The sequence below is a fragment of the Arvicola amphibius genome, chromosome 9 (genome assembly GCF_903992535.2).
Source record: "Arvicola amphibius chromosome 9, mArvAmp1.2, whole genome shotgun sequence".
NCBI classification, from domain to species: Eukaryota; Metazoa; Chordata; class Mammalia; order Rodentia; family Cricetidae; genus Arvicola; species Arvicola amphibius.
In genome coordinates this window covers 11,529,947-11,550,065 of record NC_052055.2, presented here as the reverse complement: position 1 = coordinate 11,550,065, position 20,119 = coordinate 11,529,947, and the positions used below count along the sequence as shown (strand labels likewise).

The 20,119-nt window shown below is 36.3% G+C and overlaps 1 protein-coding gene across 3 annotated transcripts in view; it reads left to right on the top strand.

Annotated features, from left to right (window-relative positions):
- Positions 1-20,119, top strand: part of Csmd3 (CUB and Sushi multiple domains 3) — a 976,820-nt gene that overhangs the window by 432,451 nt on the left and 524,250 nt on the right. For all 3 annotated transcript variants that reach the window (XM_038342099.2, XM_038342098.2, XM_042055667.1), the window contains one exon: positions 12,453-12,574. In XM_038342099.2, the coding sequence (XP_038198027.1) occupies positions 12,453-12,574 (122 nt within the window). The remainder of the gene's footprint in view (positions 1-12,452; positions 12,575-20,119) is intronic.

The following is a 20,119-nucleotide window of genomic DNA, read 5'->3' as shown; positions in this document are numbered from 1 at the left end:
GATTTTCATTGTAGATATACCGATAGCAATATATCTTTGGGAACGTACATACATGGAGAATGCTAGTCTGTCTCTTCACATTAACTGTCCAAATAAATACACGAGGAGCTTATCACACTGCTGTGCAACACACTAACAACCAGAAAGCCAGACCATGGTTATCCATGCACTCATGCTGTTACATTTTGTTTCCTAGTGTTTTTAAGAACCAGGGCCTTGCTTCTGCACTGAGATAATACTTGAGTCTTTAATTCACTGATGAACAATGGGTAAGAAGGATTATAACAAGGAGAAAGATCTTCGGTACATCCTAATGGCTTGACAACTTTGGAAGTCAAGTCAGGCATCATTATTTTATATGTTTTCTTATATTTATTTTTTATCAAATATCTAATCTAAATCATGTAGTTACTTGAAGGAAATGTTGAAATGACCTACACATTTGGGCCCCACTTTCTTCCATGAGCAAGTTTTCCAGTGTTACACACCTAGTTGTCCTCATTCTGTGTCATGTTAACTCAGCGTCCCTAATTTTATGTCATAATTCTATCTATATTTGTTGGTGACATCTGTCATTAACTCAATGCTAATAACTACAGAAGAACAAACCAGTTATTGATGTAACCACTTCCTAAGGATTTTACAGTATACTGGGAGGGGGTGGTATAGCAGTAGATAGGAGTAAATACCTAAAAAGATTCTCTTTTTAAAGATAAACAAAATTGCAACGCAATGGGAGACCATATCATTCTTGGTCTTATATTGTCTTTCAGAACTAATTTGATCTGCTTCCTATTGTTACAGCAAAATAGCGGCAAATAATAAATTAAAAAGATGAATAATTTGTTTTAACTGCTGGTTTCATTCTGTGCTAAGCTGCCTCTGTAGTTTTGACCATGAGGCTAGGCAGAACATTATAGAGTTGTGTGTTGGGAGGGCAGGATGTGAAATGTCAGAGATACTGGAATACAGTGGACCAAAATTTCATACCTTAAGAAACTTGAAAGTAAAATATAAGCCAACAGAGTTTGCAGTTCCTCCCTCAGGGTCAATCGGTCACCCAGTGATTTACTTCTTTCAATAGGTACCAAGTCTTAACAGTTATACCAACTGCCAATAGCGACTCAAAATGGAGTCCAAACTTTGAACAATTGGGCTTTGGGGGGAAATTTCAGATTTGAAACATTTTATCATCTCAGAAGAACATTAAAACAAATAAACAACACCTCAAAAATAACAAAAATAAACAGCAGCAACAGAAATACCCTAAAACATTAAAACAAGAGTAGGGTTTTGGTGAATAATGGAGAAGAAACGGAAAATAAATGTTTTTATTTTTTGACAAAGGCTTGTCTTACAAGAACTCCTGGGTAAACTGAGAGCTTGGGTGTAGGGATGAAGAGATAGTAACTAGTGGGAGCATGTTGGACTGGCTGGCTGAAGAGGCAGGTTGGAGGCAGGATGGAGCGGGAGAGTAGCAAAAGAGGCTTCTTTGCACAAGGTGCATTTCAGAGATAGGGAGAACCTTGGTGCCAGGGAAAAATCCCAGTAATCCATAAGAATGAGCCCAACAAAGACCCCCAAAATAGTTGAGAGGGTGCCTAAACCGACCATCTTCTGTAAGCAAATTGATGACTTAATTAATTGCCATCAACGATACTTTATCCAGTAACTACTGGAAGCAGAGACAGAGATACACGGACACGCACTGTGCTGTCAGTGAGACTGACCTAGGCCCTCTGCGTGTGTGTGACGATGATGTATCTTGGTCTCTTAGTGAGGCTTCAAACGGGGAAAGCAGGACCTCTCCCTAGGGCTTAGCAGACTTTTGGTAACCTGCTACCCGATTACCTTGCCATAAGGGGAGGTGACGGAGGACTCTCATTGGTTAATTAATAAAGAAACTGCTTGGCCTGATTGGTTAGAACATAGGTGGGTGGGTGGAGTAGACAGAACAGGATGCTGGGAGTGAGGCAGATGCCTCAGGCAATTGCCATGCCTCGCTTCCCTGGGGCAGATGCAATGAAGCTGCGGTTCAAGATGGAGTACACTAGAATCTTCCCGGTAAGGCACCACTTCGTGGTGCTACACAGATTATTAGAAATGGGTTAATCTAGATGTGAGAATTAGACAATAAGAGGCTGAAACTTATGGGCCAGGCAGTGTTTAAAAGAATACAATTTTTGTGTTGTTAGTTCGGGGCATAAGCGAGCGGGGTGGCCGGAGCTGGACTACAGGGAGGAGCTCCGTCCTGCCCCCAAACTTGATGTGTCATGCTTTGTGCAACCCCATGGGAGGTCTGCACCTTTCTGAAGGGAGAAGGAGGAAGAATAGATGGGGAGAGGAGAAGATGGGAAAAGAGAGGAGATGGGAGAAGAGGAGGGAGGGGAAACTGATTCATATATAAAATAAATGAAAAAAAGTTATTTAAATAAGACATATCTTTCTTGATTGTCAAAGGAGTAAAGCTTCAAAGCTTCTAAAAGCTCCTTAATCACTTTCTTACTAGCACAAGAGAGGAACTTACCCTAGTCCCCATTCTTTCCTGCCAAATTTTCTAGACCAAATAGATAATGAAAGAAAGCACAGGAAATGACTATATATTTTAATTTGTTCAGATTAAGTAGGAAAACAAGATCCCAAGAGCTCAGTGGTCTTTCGAGGGAGAAAGAATGTCTCTTCCTACCCCAGAGAACACGATTTGACCGTCATAACTAGGACCAGAAGTGTGAAGATGAAAGAGCATGTATGGGTAGAGAGACAGATGTCTTTAAACCTTCTGAGAGACACAAGAACCTTCCACAGCAGAGATCCATCTCCATTCCAAAGCACTGCAGGTGTGGGAGGACCTGCTCCAAATTGCTCCCTGAGAACTGTAAATGAACCCAGCGATAATGCATGAATTTGAGCGGCTGAGAGAAAAGAAGCCTTGCTGCTTCTCAGCACTAACATTGGTTGATGTTGACAGGCTGCTGACTATTTGTAAAACAGCTGTGCTTTCATGCCCTGCATCCGTGGTATTTTCTGAAAACATACATTTTATATTGTTCTAGAAGATCGCCAGATACAGAGATCCCAGGGCATCATGAAAAGCTCAGAGCAGTTTTGTTTACTGACCTTTAATGCACTAAGCTTGTGTTCTTCTACGGTGTTGAATATATCCTGTAGCGATTCTCATTGTCACTAACTAAGTCTCAAGAGAAAAAAAATCTGTGAGAATGTGCTGCTAAGGTGTTTATACCACGACACAGACAACAATAACCAGGGGCTTTGTGTCAACTATCGCTTGTGTGATTTTGCTGTACTTGGGCTCTGGCCCCAAGCTGCCCCAGCTCAGAATCTCATTGTCACCTTTCCTTTAGCATTGATTTTATTAAGGGTACTTCTGATTTTCATACTAAGTGTCATCCAAAAATAAAATGACAATTGTTAACATAGTAACATAAAGTATTGGTAAGGAAAGAATGAATAAGCAATGGTATAGAATACAATATGGTGGATTTTTTTCCTAAAAGAAAAAGGTAGATTTGAAAGAAAAAATGTTATTAAAATCAGCAACTAACAATTATTATAGATGCTGGAGTATAGTTAATAGCAAGTTAACAATTTAATTTCTTCCTTAGGACAAATAAATAGTATTGAAGTAAGAGTACCTATACAGTAATTTGAATGTATATAATAACCTATAATAATTGGAATGTGTATAATAAATAATTGAAGCTTTCTATGACTCTGAAATTATTACTTAAATAAATGTTGTACACCAATAAGCATCATCAATTGCAATTTTATTTTAGAATCCATTAAAAATAGCATCTCTGAAAATCAGAGGAAATATTATTGCTAATCAAAACTTTGTAACTGAAATTTCAGCATGTATTTACATTTCTTCTTTTATATCATCAAAATTATTGTTTATTTTTATTTTATATCAAAATACACACATAGGTCAAACATTATAAAATAATGGCTTATAGTCAAAAGCACCCCTTGTATAATTTAACTTTTTCAGTTTGACATGTTTTAATTGACTTGTCAACATTTGAAAATTGTTTTACATAAACATCCATATTCTCATTTTCTGTTGAAAAATCAAAACACATGTCTGAACATGGCTTAACGGGATACAGTAAGACTGGGAACAAACCCCCACATCACAGTTGGTTATGGAAATGGAGTAGAAAGAAAAGAGTACGAAATCCAGGCATAAGAGTCAGAGATACTCCCTATTCAAATTGTTAGGAGTCTCACAAGAACACGAAGCTACACAACCATGAGATGTAGCTCAGACCCATACAGGGCCCATGTTTGTTGCTTCAGTTTCTGTGAGCCCCAACAAACCCTGTTTATTTGATTATGCAGGCTGTGTTCTTGTGGTGTCCCTCACACCTCTGACTTTTAAAATCCTTACTTTTCCTCTTCTGTAGGGTTCCCCTAGGTCTGCGTAATGTTTGGATGTGGGTCTCTACATTTCTTTTCATTAGTTGCATCTCTGATCATGCCTGGGTAATAGCATTTCATTTGCATTTTAATAAATAAAACTTGACTGAAGATTAGAAAAGTAAAACAGCCACACTGGCCAGCCTTACAGACCAGGCAGCAATGACACACACCTTTAATCCCTGTAGCCACACTAGCTTGCAACAGAAACCAAGCAGTAGTGGTGCACACCTTTAATCCCAGAACTAGAGATCATTATAAAACAGGAGGAGACAACTCTCTTCCTGAGAGTCCTGAAGGTAGGATCACCATTTTGGACTGAGGTAGAGATAAGAGTCAACAACTGATGGTTTTGCTTTTCTCACCTTCAGATTGAACCCCAATTTCTGTCTCTGGGATTTTATTAATTATAGTACATGTAAGTATAGCAGAATATCATAGGAATTATATTCTTGTTTGTTTATTTGTTATTTGGCCAATTGTTTTTGGCCCTTTTCTAGCTCTCATTTCTGCCTCTGCTTCCTGGTCTTCCAGGTAGTGTCAGGTATGGGATCCCTCTCATGTCATTGATCCCAATTAGGATCAGTCATGGGTTGGCCCCAGGACAAGTTCTGGGTTCCAATTGCCCCAGCATATCCTGCAGGCAGCACAATTTGTAAGTCTAAGTTTTGTGGCTAGTTTGTTATCCCATTTCCATTGCTAGGAGCCTTGCCTGGTTATAGAAGATGGATATTATCGGCTCCATATCCCCCATTAAGAGGTCACTTCACTGGGATCACTGGATTACTATGTTGTCTCCAAATTGTGTGCCACTCCCCAGATTCCAGTAATCTCTCTCTCTCTCTCTCTCTCTCTCTCTCTCTCTCTCTCTCTCTCTCTCTCTCTCTCTCTCTCTCTCTCTCTCTCTCTCTGCCTGATCCCTCCTGTTCCCATCCCCAGAATGCCTATAGAATCTGTTTCATATTCCCTCCCCAGGGATATCCATGTGTCCCCCTTTGAGCTCTGTTTAATACTTAAACTCTCTTGATGCTGCTTATTGGCTTATGGTATCATGATTATTCTTTACAGGTAATGTCCACTTATAAGTGAGTATATAATGTTTATCTTTCTGGGCCTGGGTTACCTCATTCAAAATATTTTTTCTACTTCTATCCACTTACCTGAAAATTTGATGATGTCATTCTTTTTAAAAGCTGGGTGATGTTTTATTGGTTTAATGTACTACATTTTCCTTATCAGATCTTTGGTTGAGGAACATGTAGGTAGTTTCCATTTTCTGGCTATCATGAATAAAGCTGCAATGGACATGGTTGAACAAGTGTCCTTGTGGTGAGATGGAAAATAGCCAAGCTATCTATTTCTGATGGGTCTCCTATAGATCAATGAATATGCAATATTTCACTTTGACACTTGTATAATACATCCCACTTTTAATTAAATATGGGTCTTTGGGTTTTGCTAAATTAATATTTTATGTTTTAATTAAGCTAACTTACCTTGTAGCATGACAAGATGAAACATTAGTTTCTTAAAATTTATTTTTGAAACCTTTAAATGCTATTATGATATTTAAAAATATCTAAGTTCACCTTATTTTACTTTTTCAATTTGAATGACATACATGTATGCAATTTCATTTTTCATCCAGTGTCCATATAACTTAGGGCCAATTCTTAGGTCCTATATTTCTTTATGTCGTATTTTAGTTTAAAACATTTTTTTTTTAAATTTTTCAATTCTTTGTTGAGTATCCGGAATTTTTTAACCTGTTACAAAATGCTACACTTTCTGCCAATCCGAATAAAAAGTTGAGAAAAAAAATTGACAGTTGTTTTTCCACAGTATCTCTTTTTTTCCACCATTTAATTAACAGACATTTTCATACAGAGAAGGGAAAAGTGAGAAAGGAGTTAGCTTAAGTAAGCAGGGATAACAAAACATAGGTAAAAAGCAAGTAAAGTGATAAAATACTATGACAAGAATGATTGAGGCATGGTGTTGACAGAGGTTTTTGTCTCGTCTGGACCTGCAGTCGTTCAGTCTACCCCACTCAAAAAAAAAGAGGTCTACGTTACTTATAAACGATTGGCCTATTAGCTCAGGCTTCTTAAGAACTTATTAATGTAACTCATATTAGCCCAAAATACTTGTCTGTGTTAGCCAAGTCTATTAGCCCAAAATACTTGTCTGTGTTACCTTTTTCGGGAGGCAGTCACATCTTGTTTGCTCTGTGTCTGATTTCTTCTATGTCTGTGTATTGTGAAGACAGAGAGACTAAGCTCTCCAGTTAAGAAATGCAAAGCTGAAACAGCTGCTGGTGATTCAAGACAGTGGCTTAAATAGGCTTAATCGTTCACCTTCAGATAAGAGTATTTCTCTCTTTCTCTCTCTTTCTTTATCTCTGTATATTTATTGGCCAAATAGTACATATTTCATGTAGAATATATTGTAAAGTATATTTATTTATTTAAAATATTTTAACTGAAACATGGGAACAAATTTGTATATATTTATGGAGTTACCTGTGTTATGTGCACACATGGAAATGTCCTGTAAGATTTAAATCAGATTAAACACGTTTGTCTCATAAATATTATTTCTTTAGGGTGAAGTCTTTCTAAGTCCTTTGTTTTACATTTTTAAGATGTAAAAGTGGGGTTTTTTAATCAATACTCACCCAGTGGGACAATAGTACTTTATGGTGTCTGTCTCTTAGGAATTAATAATCATTAATAAACCCTTTTTACATTGATCTGCTAATATGCTCAGACTCTGGTAGTCACTGTTCTAATCTGATCTTCCATTGGATATGTTCATCTTGCTTTCTGTGATACTTAAATTTCATTTTTCTGTCACCTTAATATAATTTGGAATCATCTGCAGAGAGAATTTTAACTGATGCATTGTGTAGGTCAGATTGGCCTGTTGTGTGTCTGATGGGATGGCATGAATGTTAATTATTAGGAACAACCCAGACAGTGTGTGCTGTACCATTCCCTAGGTAAGGGATCGTGAACAATACAAAAAGGGTCAAAGCAGCAGGCAAGTGATCAAACATGCTTGCACTTGTTTCTCTTTACTCTTGGCTGTAGTTGTGTTGGGAATAGCTGTTTAAAGTTCCTGTTGGATTGATTTTCCTACTAGCATGGAATAAATCCCTGTTCTCCTAAATTTTTGGTTTGTTTGTTTATTTTTCCAGAGTATTTTATCTCTAAAAATAGACACCAAATGAAATTGCTGACCAGCTTTCTAGTAGCAATTCTGTGTGTGAGTATGTGTGTCTGTGATATTATCCCACAAATACTAATATTGAGTGTGTTTATATTTGTGTGTGTGTGATATTTAAAGCTATATATCTATCAAATCTTTGTATTTGTAGTCATGGCTCAAGATATTCTTTTCCAATTTAAATGTCTTTTATTTCTCTCTATTGTGTGATATCTTTGGTCCAGAGCTTTCATTAGTATGTTGAAAGAATTTTCGCATTTTATATTTTGGGTGATATTAACTGTTGGCTTAATTATGAAACTTTAATTTATAATTATGAGACCTTAATTTTTTAAGATGTGGTATATTTGTATCTAGTTTTTTTCAGAATTTTTACAATACAGAAATTTCAAATTTTTTCAGATTCTCGTCTTTTGTGTATTTACTGAAATCACAACATGTCATTGTTCTTTATACTTTTAATATTGGTATATGTATAATTTTCATATGGTGATCTTTTCTTGCATTATGAAATAAATTTGACTTTATGGTAAATATCCTTTTAAACATGTTTTAAATTCAGTTCAATGGATTTTCATTAAAGACAACTTGACTTGTATTAAGCAAGGAGAGAGACGCACAGCCATTTTTTTGGTGTCTTTATCTGTCTTGGATATCAGGGTGACACTATTTTTATGCAATATATTTTGAAGAATTTCCTTTTCTTCTGTTTGCTTTGAACAATGTAAGAATTGTTTTACCTGCCCATCAACTCTTTGAAATATTCCTTAGGGAGGCCATCTTTTCTTGGGTACCATTTTCTGGAAGTCTCTCTGTTGCAGATGCTATCTCATTACTTACTATTGGTCTGCTCAGGTTTCCTAGGACTCATGACACAATATTAGTAAGGCTTATGTGTCCAAGATTTTGTTTATTTCTTGTGACTTACTGAATTCTTTACATTGTTATATAAAACTTGTTTAAATATTAATAGGAAATAAACCCCCAAGACAAAAACCTGGCATAAAAATATTTATTCATATTTAATATGCATTTTATGTGTGTTTAGATGATTATAAAAAAATGCAGTGTAGGACATTCTGCAACACAACTTACTAAATGAATCTCAGTATAAGACTTTCAAATCTACTGGGAGGTTTCTTTTTTTCTTACCATAATGGTAGAAGGAAGAAGTAAAGTGTGATACAGTCTAGTTGTATAAGAGGTCCTTCTGTATTTGTGTTGCTTTCATTGGTTGAATAAAGAAACTGCCTTGGCCTTTTGATAGGTCAGCACTTAGGTGGGCAGAGTAGACAGAACAGAATGCTGAGAAGAAGGGAAGTAGGGGAGACACCATGGTTCTCCTGCCCAAGACAGATGCTGGTTAGACTCATGTCGGTAAGTCACAGTCAAGTGACCATACAGATTATTAAAAATGGGTTAAATCAAGATGTGAGAGTTAGCCAAGAGAAGGCTAGAGATAATGGGCCAGGCAGAAATTTAATTACTACAATTTCTGTGTGGTTATTTTGGATATAAGCTAACTGTGTGGGATGGAACAAAGGGGCCCTGCTCATGGAACAAAGGAGCCCCGCTCACACACTACAGTCTAGTCCTTGCTTTATTTTCCAAATATTATACAGAAAAACTAAAATCATAACTTTCAAGCCAACAATCTGTAAAATCTGATCTTATGTTAATGGGAACATTTACTGTTACATTTTTTATCGTTACCTTCAGTATTCTAATTTCTATATATATAATAATAGAAAAACTCTCAGGCCTGTTTGTTAGAAGCTCAATGGATAAAGATGTTTGTTATTGATCCTAATGATCTGAGTTCATTACCTAGGACCCTCGTTGCATAAAGAGAAATAACTTCTGCAGGGTACCTTCAAACATTGGGATGTTTGCCATGATAACACCCATCTGTCATGTGCCTTAAAAAAGACCCAACTTACAACCCTGCCTTACCAATGAGTTAGGCATATTCCTAGCTAGTTCTTACATCTTAAATTAACCCATTTGTTGTAATCTATGTATCACCACAAGGCTGTGGCCTACCGGTAAGTTTACAGTGTTTTTTCTCTTATGGCAGATACATGGCGTCTCTCAGATTTTGCCTGCTCTCTACATATCTCTGTTCAGGTTTCCTGCTTGGTGGTACTCTGCCCCAAACAGCTTTATTCATCAACCAGTAAAAGCATCACATATACAGAAGGGCACCCCACATCATCTCTCCTGTCTAAATAAAAAGAAAGGTTTTAACTTTAACATAGTAAAGCTGTATATAACAACAGTTATCAAGAAAGAATTACAGTTAGAATATTTAGTCTATTTGTGTCTGGAAAGTTTCATATCAAATTTATCTTTTATCATAACTAAGGAAAACTATAAGTAGTCCTTAAGTCAAATCAAATATTGGTTGGTTACTTCCAAAATGTCATGCCATGACTGTCCTAGCATATCTTATAGGCATGATACCATGGTAGATCAAAGTGTTTTGGCTAGATTGGAATTTTTTTCTCTGATAGCATGCAGAATAGCTTCCTGTATTAAATACAGTATTAAGTACAGTATAACACATAGGGTGAAGGCTCTATGTGGGTTCCCAGCTCAACTTCTCCGGACTCAAAGAGTTTGTAGTTGTTGTCTTCAAATACTTGGTATTGTCATCAGTAATCTATATTCTTGGGGAGAAAAACTTGAGGTTTTTTGGTGATCTCTATTGGATACCTTTGGCCAATAATTCAGTTAAGTATAACTCAATCCCAGAACTAGAAAATTCATTAGGTGGTAAGGGATGTCCAGTTGAATCTCTGTCTCCACTATTATTTGAGGATTCACTTAGGTCACATTTATATATGTATATATTTTAGGAAGCTCCTACTGCATTAGGTTTCTGTATTACCCCTCAAATAGCCATCAGTTTTAGCTTCCTCTCTCCATATTTCTTACATCATATTCTTCTTCCCGCCTCTTCCCCATTTGATCTTCCTGTTCTAGTCCCCCTCCCCCATACATTGGTAACTATATATTCTATATATCTTTCCTTGGGGAAACTATCTGCCTCCTCCCTCAATTCCCTTACTATATAAGGAGTCAATACCTTACTTCTGTGTTTCTATGGATTGTAGTTTGCTTATCATTGGTCTGATAGCTAATATCCACATATAAGGGAACCATTACCATACATACCAACTCTGGGCTGGAGTTACCTCACTCAGTATCATTATTTTTAAGTTCCATGTATTTACTTTCAAATTTAATGGTTAAATTCTTAATCAGTAAAGTTATTGACTGATATTTGTATAGCAGACATTGACAACTATTAACATTTTCTTAAGCCAGCTGAATCTAGACATCATTTTGAATATTACTCTATTATTCACCCTTAACTAATAGAATATCATTTTTAATAGTGACTAAGTGAACCCATATTTTATATGGTCAGGAATATCTAGAGTGTCTCCAGTGGATCTGCTGCATCGCAAGTTAGCAGTGAAGTACTTAACACATTTATTGATGATAATATCATATTTCAATGTCAAAGCATTAAATACCCTTCAATATAATTTAGCTCTAAAATAGTTCTTATATTGCATAATGTTTAATATATAAGATATTCTAAAGAGTTTGTTTTAGAGAGAGATAGGAGAAATTCAACGATTATATGTTCATTTATCTTTTTGTCCTCATAACTTACCTTTAATATAATTCTTTAAAATAATTTGAAATAATTTTTTGCTGCAACTATTTTTCTGGAGCCCATTTGTGACTGACACAGTAAGATTAATGAAAATTTCTTAGATTGATATATACAATTCAATATTCACTGTTATCTGACAGCAGATAACATTTCTGCTATGGGTGACAAGAGATCACACACACACACACACACACACACACACACAGAGTCAGTTTATGAAAGCTTAAACTGTTATAATGCTACCATATTACTCCTCAAATGACCCTTAATTTTAGCTATTTCTCCCATATTTCCTCCTTGTGCCTCTCTTAACTCATCACCAGTTAATCCTTTTCTTCCTTAATCCCCCATCTATACTTAATAATCTATTCTATTTCCCTGTTCTGATAAGATCTATCTGTGCCTTCTAGTCCTTATATCTATACCTAACTTCTCTGGTTTTATGGATTGTAGCTTGTTTATCACTGATATAATAGCTTATTTACATAAAAGACAATACTGCTGTATTTGTCTTTTTGGGTTTGGGTCAACTTCTTGATTTCTTTAACAGTCCTTGGATACTTATTAAATGGCAAAGAAATTCTTTTCACATTGCTGATCAATCTCAGGTTTTGATTCTTTCTCTTTGGGGATTTGTATTAAGATAATATTAGGTAAATATACCTCTGTCTATCTGAGAAATTTACATGCAGAAGACATTTATATTATTTCACACTTACATTCACAAGCCTTTGCAATATTTAAAGTATCTACATTTTGAACCTAGACATGTAAAAATACTGCAATTGTTGTATAGTTCAGTAAAATCAATTAAAACACTACAATTTCCATATACTGCATATTTCAATATGTTATACTTTTATTTATAACTAGCTTTCAACTCATATACAAATTCTACAGTTTTCAAGTTTCAGAATGCAGCAAGCACTCAAATTTCAATATATAACATTAGAGATAACATTAGAGTATCATAATATCCATTTCAATGCAGTCGTAATTGTGCAAATTTGAACTTAACATCCATTGAAAGATATTTGATTACCGTGATTTTACAGAGGCTGTATACCTACGTTTTAAATTTCAATTTCTTTTTCAGTGAAGACGTGCGGCTCTAATCTTCAAGGACCAAGTGGCACCTTTACATCGCCCAACTTTCCCTTTCAATATGACAGCAACGCACAATGCGTCTGGGTCATCACTGCCGTGAATACAAACAAGGTAAGGGCAACCACACTTTAAAACAGTCATAATGGCAATGACGACAAGCTAGTGAGAACAGAAGAGAACAGAAACCTGTAATGCCAGCATGGTTTCACACCTTGAATTTACACGCTATTTATATTTTAAAGAAATACACATGAAAAAAATTGAAAGCTAATGTCTGTTCCCAATTAGTTACATGCAAATGGAGCTATCATTGATTTTTGATCATATATGTTTAGAGTTTGCAACTCAAAGCTTCTTTTTTTAAAGTAACTGTGGATTATGGTTCTTCCCTTGACATGTTTTCTACGTGATGTGTCTTTCAGGTTTATTATGTTTTCATGCCTAAGTGACTTTCATTTGTGTCTTGCTGTCACTAAAAATCATTCAGTAATCTTTTAGAAATAAATGATTTAATGAGCTCAAAGGACAAGTGGATCTATATTATGGATGTTTCTAGAGGTTGGATTTTCTTTTTGTTTGACGCTAACATGGGTAAGGCAGTATGCGACACTCTATACCAGATTATAAAATCAACTGTGGACAAAAGAAACTAAATTTAGAATCATTCTCTTGTTTTCACTACTGATTCTTTTTGAAGGCATGTTTCTCTATTAGTTTTGTTTTGTTCTAAGACTTAAACATTCTAAGTTCTTTTCAATTCCTTGTATCCTATATGTTCTGTGGTTAGAGTAGATGCAGCTCAAGAAACCAGACAACAAAACTGTGTCAGATCATGAATCTCATAATGATGAATAATTTACTGAACATTTTAGCTTGTTTAAACTCTGATTAAATTCCTTTCTCTTTGAAATGCAATAAGTAAAAGTATGTCTTTCCTGTTTCAGTATGAGTAATAAGTAAAATAGCATATGTTGAATCATCTGTTCTGTTAGTAGATCTTTGGAATATATTAATAATTGTTAGAAAAACTAAGCACTGTCTAAGAGAATGTGTATGGCGTCAATCATGTTCTTGAAGCATGACTCTATAAGCCACTGGTTTGGTATGAAAATTATCATTACTGGTCAACTATATATGCTTTAATTGAGAACCACAATGATTAAATCAGGAAAAAAATTAAAGAAATAGACCCTCCCTAAATAAAAAAATTCATTTTTTTTCAAAAGTAAGAAAATAAGAAGAAATCCTAAATCAAACTTTCAACTACATAGGGAAAGTTTTCTATCAATCATTGTCTGTTATCAATTTAAAACAAAATAATAAATTAAAATTTTGATAAATACCTTCTCCAACAAAATTTAGGTAATTTAGCAAATAAAAATTTAAAATATAGTTTGGACAATAAAATAAAATTTGGTAAACACTTTGTAAATATGTTTGATAATATTTGCACTACCTAAAAAATCTTTTCTTGAGTTTTAATACTCAAAAGACTCCCATTAAGGCGATCATTATATTTTATGCATTTATGAGAATCCATGAACAATAGTTCTAAAATAATATAGCAAAGGTCAACATTGATAATGAATGTATATGTGTGTATGTATGTATATATGTATGAATGTATATAGGTATATATGTTTATATGTGTGTATGTACCCAATAAGATAAGTTTCACAAAAAGTTGTAAGTATATTTTGTTGAAATAAATATGAAGTAGGTTTATTATTAAGTATGTAACAAAAGCATTATATTAATGTGATATAAGATAAAAATATTTTCTGTCATAGGAATCATAATCATAAATATGGAGTTATCCATAATTATAGAAGACTTTGGTCTTGGTAAATTTAAAATACTGCCATCAATGAGATTTTCAGTGTTTTCTCTATCTAACATGACCTTCTAAACATTTTTTTCTACACTTGAATGAATATAAACTCTAATTTTGATTAATAAATGTATCTCTAATTTGAAATATGCCATAGAATTTTTCACTAACTTAAATCCCAAATCATATTACTGATTATATTTTATATACTTATCCAATTCAAAATATGCATAAAAGTGATAGAGATACAGGAAGTGTGGGAAAGAACTTATGCTTTACTACAAGAATATGCATCTGTATTAATCTTTCTCCTTTTTACATAAGTACCATACATATACACATACAATTTATAGAACACTAAGCTTCAAAACACTTTTGGGAAGATTTGGAGAGGCAATTGCTTACATACCACACTAATCCACATCTCTATTTTTTGGTGTAAATCCCAAGTAAGCATGGTATCTGAATCATAGGTCTGTATAACTGTTTTCATGATTGCAGTCCATGTGTATTAGTCATGCACAATCAATCTGTTGTTATAAACATTGAAAGTACATAGCTAGCTGTCACATATTAAATGTTAGGCATAAAATCTACAGAAATTGGTGTAAAAGATTTACCTGGACTGTTGCCCTTAATAACTATATGTTTATAGACATAATCATGTGAAAATCAGGTGTTTTTAATTTTGTATTTGAGATCTGCACATCCTATATGTTTGTGGTACTGATTAGCAAAGAGACTCAGAAAGATAACTTTCAATGTCTTGTACATATTATATTACTTCTACCTTGTTAAGAAACATATATTTTTAGTTGCTTCTTAAAACCACTTCACATATTAATACAAATGTATATTTAATTATGTGATGTGTGCCTACATTTTATTTTAAAATATTAAGCAACTAACTTATTTGATCATTAATTATTTTTATGTTAATAAAAGCACAAAAATATAATATAGGTGCTGGAACGATGGCTCAGAAATTAAAAGTTAATAATGTTCATGCGAAAGATCATAGTTGGGTCCAACACCTACTTGGAATGTTTCAATATTAACTTTAACTAGGGCATCAGTGGAATTAAATATTCCCATCTACCCTGGCATGAGCAGCAATTGTATATACATACCAAATAAATGCCCACAAATTAATAAAAAACCTAAAAGTGAAATATTTAGAAATAAATATGTCTGAGCATTAGAGGATTGGTATGTGTTTGTATTTTGCTGCATAATTATTTCAGAGGATAAGACAGGGAATATTTTACTCAACTTTGTAATTTGCTATGATTAAGGTTTACTTTATAGTAAAAATATAAAATATCGAAGATGGTGGCGGCGGCCGTGGCAGGGGCGGGGCGTGGCCTGGGGTGGCTGAGCAGACCCCGGGCAGGAAAGGAGCGGAGCCCGAAGTTGGGTTGGCTCGGAACGGAGCGAAGGCCGGAGGATGGAACCAAACGAGGAGCTGGAAGAGGAGGACTCTCCAGGTGGCCCAGAGGATGGCTTCACTGCTGAGCACCTGGCTGCAGAGGCCATGGCAGCCCACATGGATCCCTGGCTGGTATTTGATTCCCGTACTACACCTGCCTCAGAGCTGGATGCCTGGTTGGCCAAGTACCCACCATCTCAAGTCACTCGCTATGGGGACCCAGGTTCACCCAACTCTGAACCTGTGGGCTGGATTGCAGCCTATGGGCAGGGTTACACCCCCAGCTCAGGGCTGCAGGCAGCCTGGGAGGCTCTGCAGGCCAGTGGGCGGCCCATCACACCAGGTACCCTGCGCCAGCTGGCCATCCCCCACCGCGTGCTCTCTGGCAAGTGGCTGATTCACCTGGCTCCTGGCTTTGAGCTGGACCATGCCTGGGCTGGCATTGCCAGGGCTGTAGTTGAGGGCCGTCTTCAGGTGGCCAAGGTGAGCCCACGGGCCAAGGAGGGTGGGCGCCAGGTCATCTGTGTTTACACGGACGACTTCACGGACCGCTTGGATGTGCTGGAGGCAGATTCTGCCATCCGTGCTGCAGGCGTTAAGTGCTTGCTCACTTACAAACCTCATGTCTACACCTACCTGGGCATCTACCGAGCCAACCGCTGGCACCTCTGCCCCACTCTCTGAGAGCCGTTTCCAGCATGGAGGCAATGCTCGGGGCTCTCGAGTGCTGGACCATGCCAATAATGTAGAACTGACCTAATGGGGCCTAGTGGGCCACACCACCTTTTGCTCCCCTGCGGGGGATGGCTCCTTCTTTCTTCTCTTCCTTGTCCCAAGAAGGCCACGCTCCCTAGCTCTGAGGACTAATTGACTTGGGAACTGCCTGTACTCAGTCCCTTTGAACTTATGCTCTCTGTGCCGGGTTGACTCCAGCCCCCACAGGCTGGGGGCTTTGACTCCCCGAGGGCCGGGCCCTCAGCTGCCCTCTTTGATGCTGCTCCCCGCCACTGCCCAGGACCACAACTTGGGTGCAGATACTCAAGAAGCTGCCCTGGCCACCTCTGTCCCTACTAGACTCACCCTGCATCTTCCTTTTCTTTGCTCCTTCGTAAGGGAGAAAACTTAGTGCTTCCAGTCCCTGCCCTTGGAGCCATCATAGCCCAGGTGGCAGGGCTCCTACAGGACTGAGCATGTTGTTGGGGTCCATATATGTTCTGGCCAAGAGCGGATGCAGGGTCATGGATGTAGGCCTGCTTCTCCCTGCAAACTCATAGCCTGCATCACCAACGTCCCTTCCCTGAGTACATGTGCCTGCTCCTGGCATTTCAATAAAACCCAGCTTGGGTCTGTGTCTTGAGTGTTTTTTTTTTTTAAAAAAAGATAAAATATCAAAAATAGTACTTTACTGATCATTAATAAACCAGTTTAACATATTTATCTATTTCTTCCCTGAGAGTTCCCTTATTTAAGTATTTTTACAGTTGCAAAAAGAATTCAAATATAACTTTTCTGGTGAAAATCACATTGCTTCCATGTAAATAAAATAGAAAATCAGCATAGAAAATTCCTAATTTATAACTAATGGGTGGGAGTTACTTAGAAGAAATGAGAGAGGAATGTTAACCAAGAAATATTTGAAGGAAGACCTCTTTATTTTTCCTAAGGAATAAACTCAAAGAAAAATCTGCATGCATATCTACCTACATATAAATCATCCAATTGTTTGTTCAATTTTCAGAATAACTGACTACCAAATTTCACGATATGTAAAGTGGAATATAAATTCATCTGAATAAAAATGAAAAGTCTCGCTTCTTTAAACAAAAATAATTTTTGACTTTTCAGAATTAAAGACTTTCTATTTGTGGTATAAACAGAATGATTTAATTATGTCATATTTTGAAGATTTTGTATTTAAATTAGAACAAGAGAAATGTAATTTATTTTATTTTCTTTAGCTTTGTTTTACAAATAATGTTGTTAGAATATTTTTAATTAAGAATCAGAGGGTAAATTGCAACTTTCAAAATTCATTTTGTGAGTGAGAGCTAAAGAGAATCTAGCATTGTTAAACAAAAGTGTAGTCAGGCAGTAGTGGCACATGTCTTCAATCCCAGCACTTGGGAGGCAGAGACAGGTGGATCTCTGTGAGTTGAGGACTAGCCTGATCTACAAGAGCTAGTTCCAGGACAGCCTCCAAAGTGACAGAGAGATCTTATCTCAAAAACCAGAAAAACAAAGCAAAACAAACAAAAACAAAAAACCCAGAAATGTCAACTATACACTACATTTTAATAAAGGAATTAATGTTCATTAAAGCAAGTAGCATAATTTTAACCTAAAGTTGACATAAAATTAATCTAAAAATTGACAACATTAAAAAAAAACTCTTCTGTGACTTCAAGAATATATTTAACACATTTAGTACAGCTGAACTAAGACAAGCATTATTTTAAGCTCTCAGCATTCATATTCTGCCTGCCCCTCCAGACTTAAAACATTACAAGTCTAGAGTACACAATGAATATATGCTGCCTTATAAATAAATGCTGACAATATTTCTATCAGATTAAATGAAACTCAAAGGAGGGAACTATTTCAGACATCCAGAGCCAGATAGGGATAGTGAGGACGGCATTTAAGGCATTAGGAAAGGTTTGGTCAGCAAGAGACATAAAGACAACATCAAAATTACAAGTATAGGAGACATTTTTCTTGAGTTGCCGTTTTTACAACTCAAAAACCTGGATAATGAAAGGCTCCTCAAAACAGCGGCTGAATGTGTTTGAGATGGCATGTCTCAGACAGATTCTAGGCATAACATGGAGCAACAGGTTGTGCAACCATGATTTTAAGAAACATCTCCATCTACAGAAGGAAGTATACCACAGGATACGACACTGGTGCTTGAGATACTCCAGCCATGTCATGAGAATGAATGATGGTAGGTACCAGAAGGTAGCACTGCTTGGAGGAGTGCACTAAGGGGAACTATGAAGGTAGTAGAAGAACCAGAATGTTTTAGTAATCAACAAAGCTACAACTATCAGTAACATCTAAGCAGTGCACCACTGACAACAGTGTAAACCATGATGGGGGGGTCCCCTCTGTGTGCTGTGTTTACCATTAATGAATAAAGAAAACTGTAATGGCCTGTTAATTGGGCAGAACTTAGGTAGAAGGGGAGGACTGAACTGAATGCTGGGAGAAAGAAGGGCAGAGTCAGCGAGACGACATGGAGCAGCCAGAGACAGAAGCTGGTTGGAACTTTAGCCTGTAAGCACAGCCACATGGCAATACACAGATAAATAGAAATGGGTTAAATTAATATGTAAGGGTTAACAAATAAGAGGGTAGAGCAGTGATTTAATGAATACAGTTTGTGTGATTATTTCTGTTCTGGGCAGCTGGGACAAACAAGCAGCTCCCTGCAACAAAACCACACCTGAGAGTCTGTTCCAAATCAGAGGTAAAAACTGATATTTTATACTTCTGCATTCCATAACCATCAGCTAAGCAGTATCCCATTTAATTTCCCACGTATTGTCCATGTGTAGCTACAGTAGTCCCTAGAAGTCTAGTCAGTGAAGTCATTTAGGAGTAAATGCATTGGAGATAGAGAACTATTAAAATAATGTTCAAGAAATGTCTAAGGAACTTTGGATCGATCATTTGTAGAATCTGCTGCCATATTAGTGCTTGCTAACATAGAAGGGGGACCATTTAGGTCACACTGAGGCAGGAATTAAATATTTCACTAAAAGCAAAAACATATGAGCAGCCGTACAAGGTTATAGCAATGATGGTGAGTTGATTTTGGATGTTCCTAGATAGAAATTAGAAAACAAAAAATTTTTGAGAAAATAAACATAGATAAAAAGAATATATCTGGATCACTTTGTTCTTGACACTTAGAAGAACAAGGAAAATGCTGACATTTTGTTTTCTATTTCTTCACTGCACATACCAATACAGCAATTCCTTAACTATTCTCTTCTCAGCACCAGCCACAGCACCCATCTTTTTCATTGAATGCTCCATTTGTTCTAAACATTTTATTGAATTTTCCTTTGTTAGTTACAATGGATAGGAGCTTAAATACAAACAAACATCAATGAACAACACCAGCCATATAAGGAGATATTTCAGTTGTTTGTTATAAAGGTCATCTCTGGGAATAGAATTAAAGATGTTCTTCACCTCTATTATAGAGATCAATTTAACCTGCCATCCTGCAATAGCCATGCCAATATGGGACTAGTGCTCCATATTGCTTGGTGAGTTAGTACCAAGGCATACGGCATATAACTCTGGGTGAAACCATTAATGTCGTATTTTCTTTTGTTCTTTTTTTTAATCAGCAGCTGAATAAAACACATTCTAGTATTAAAAAACC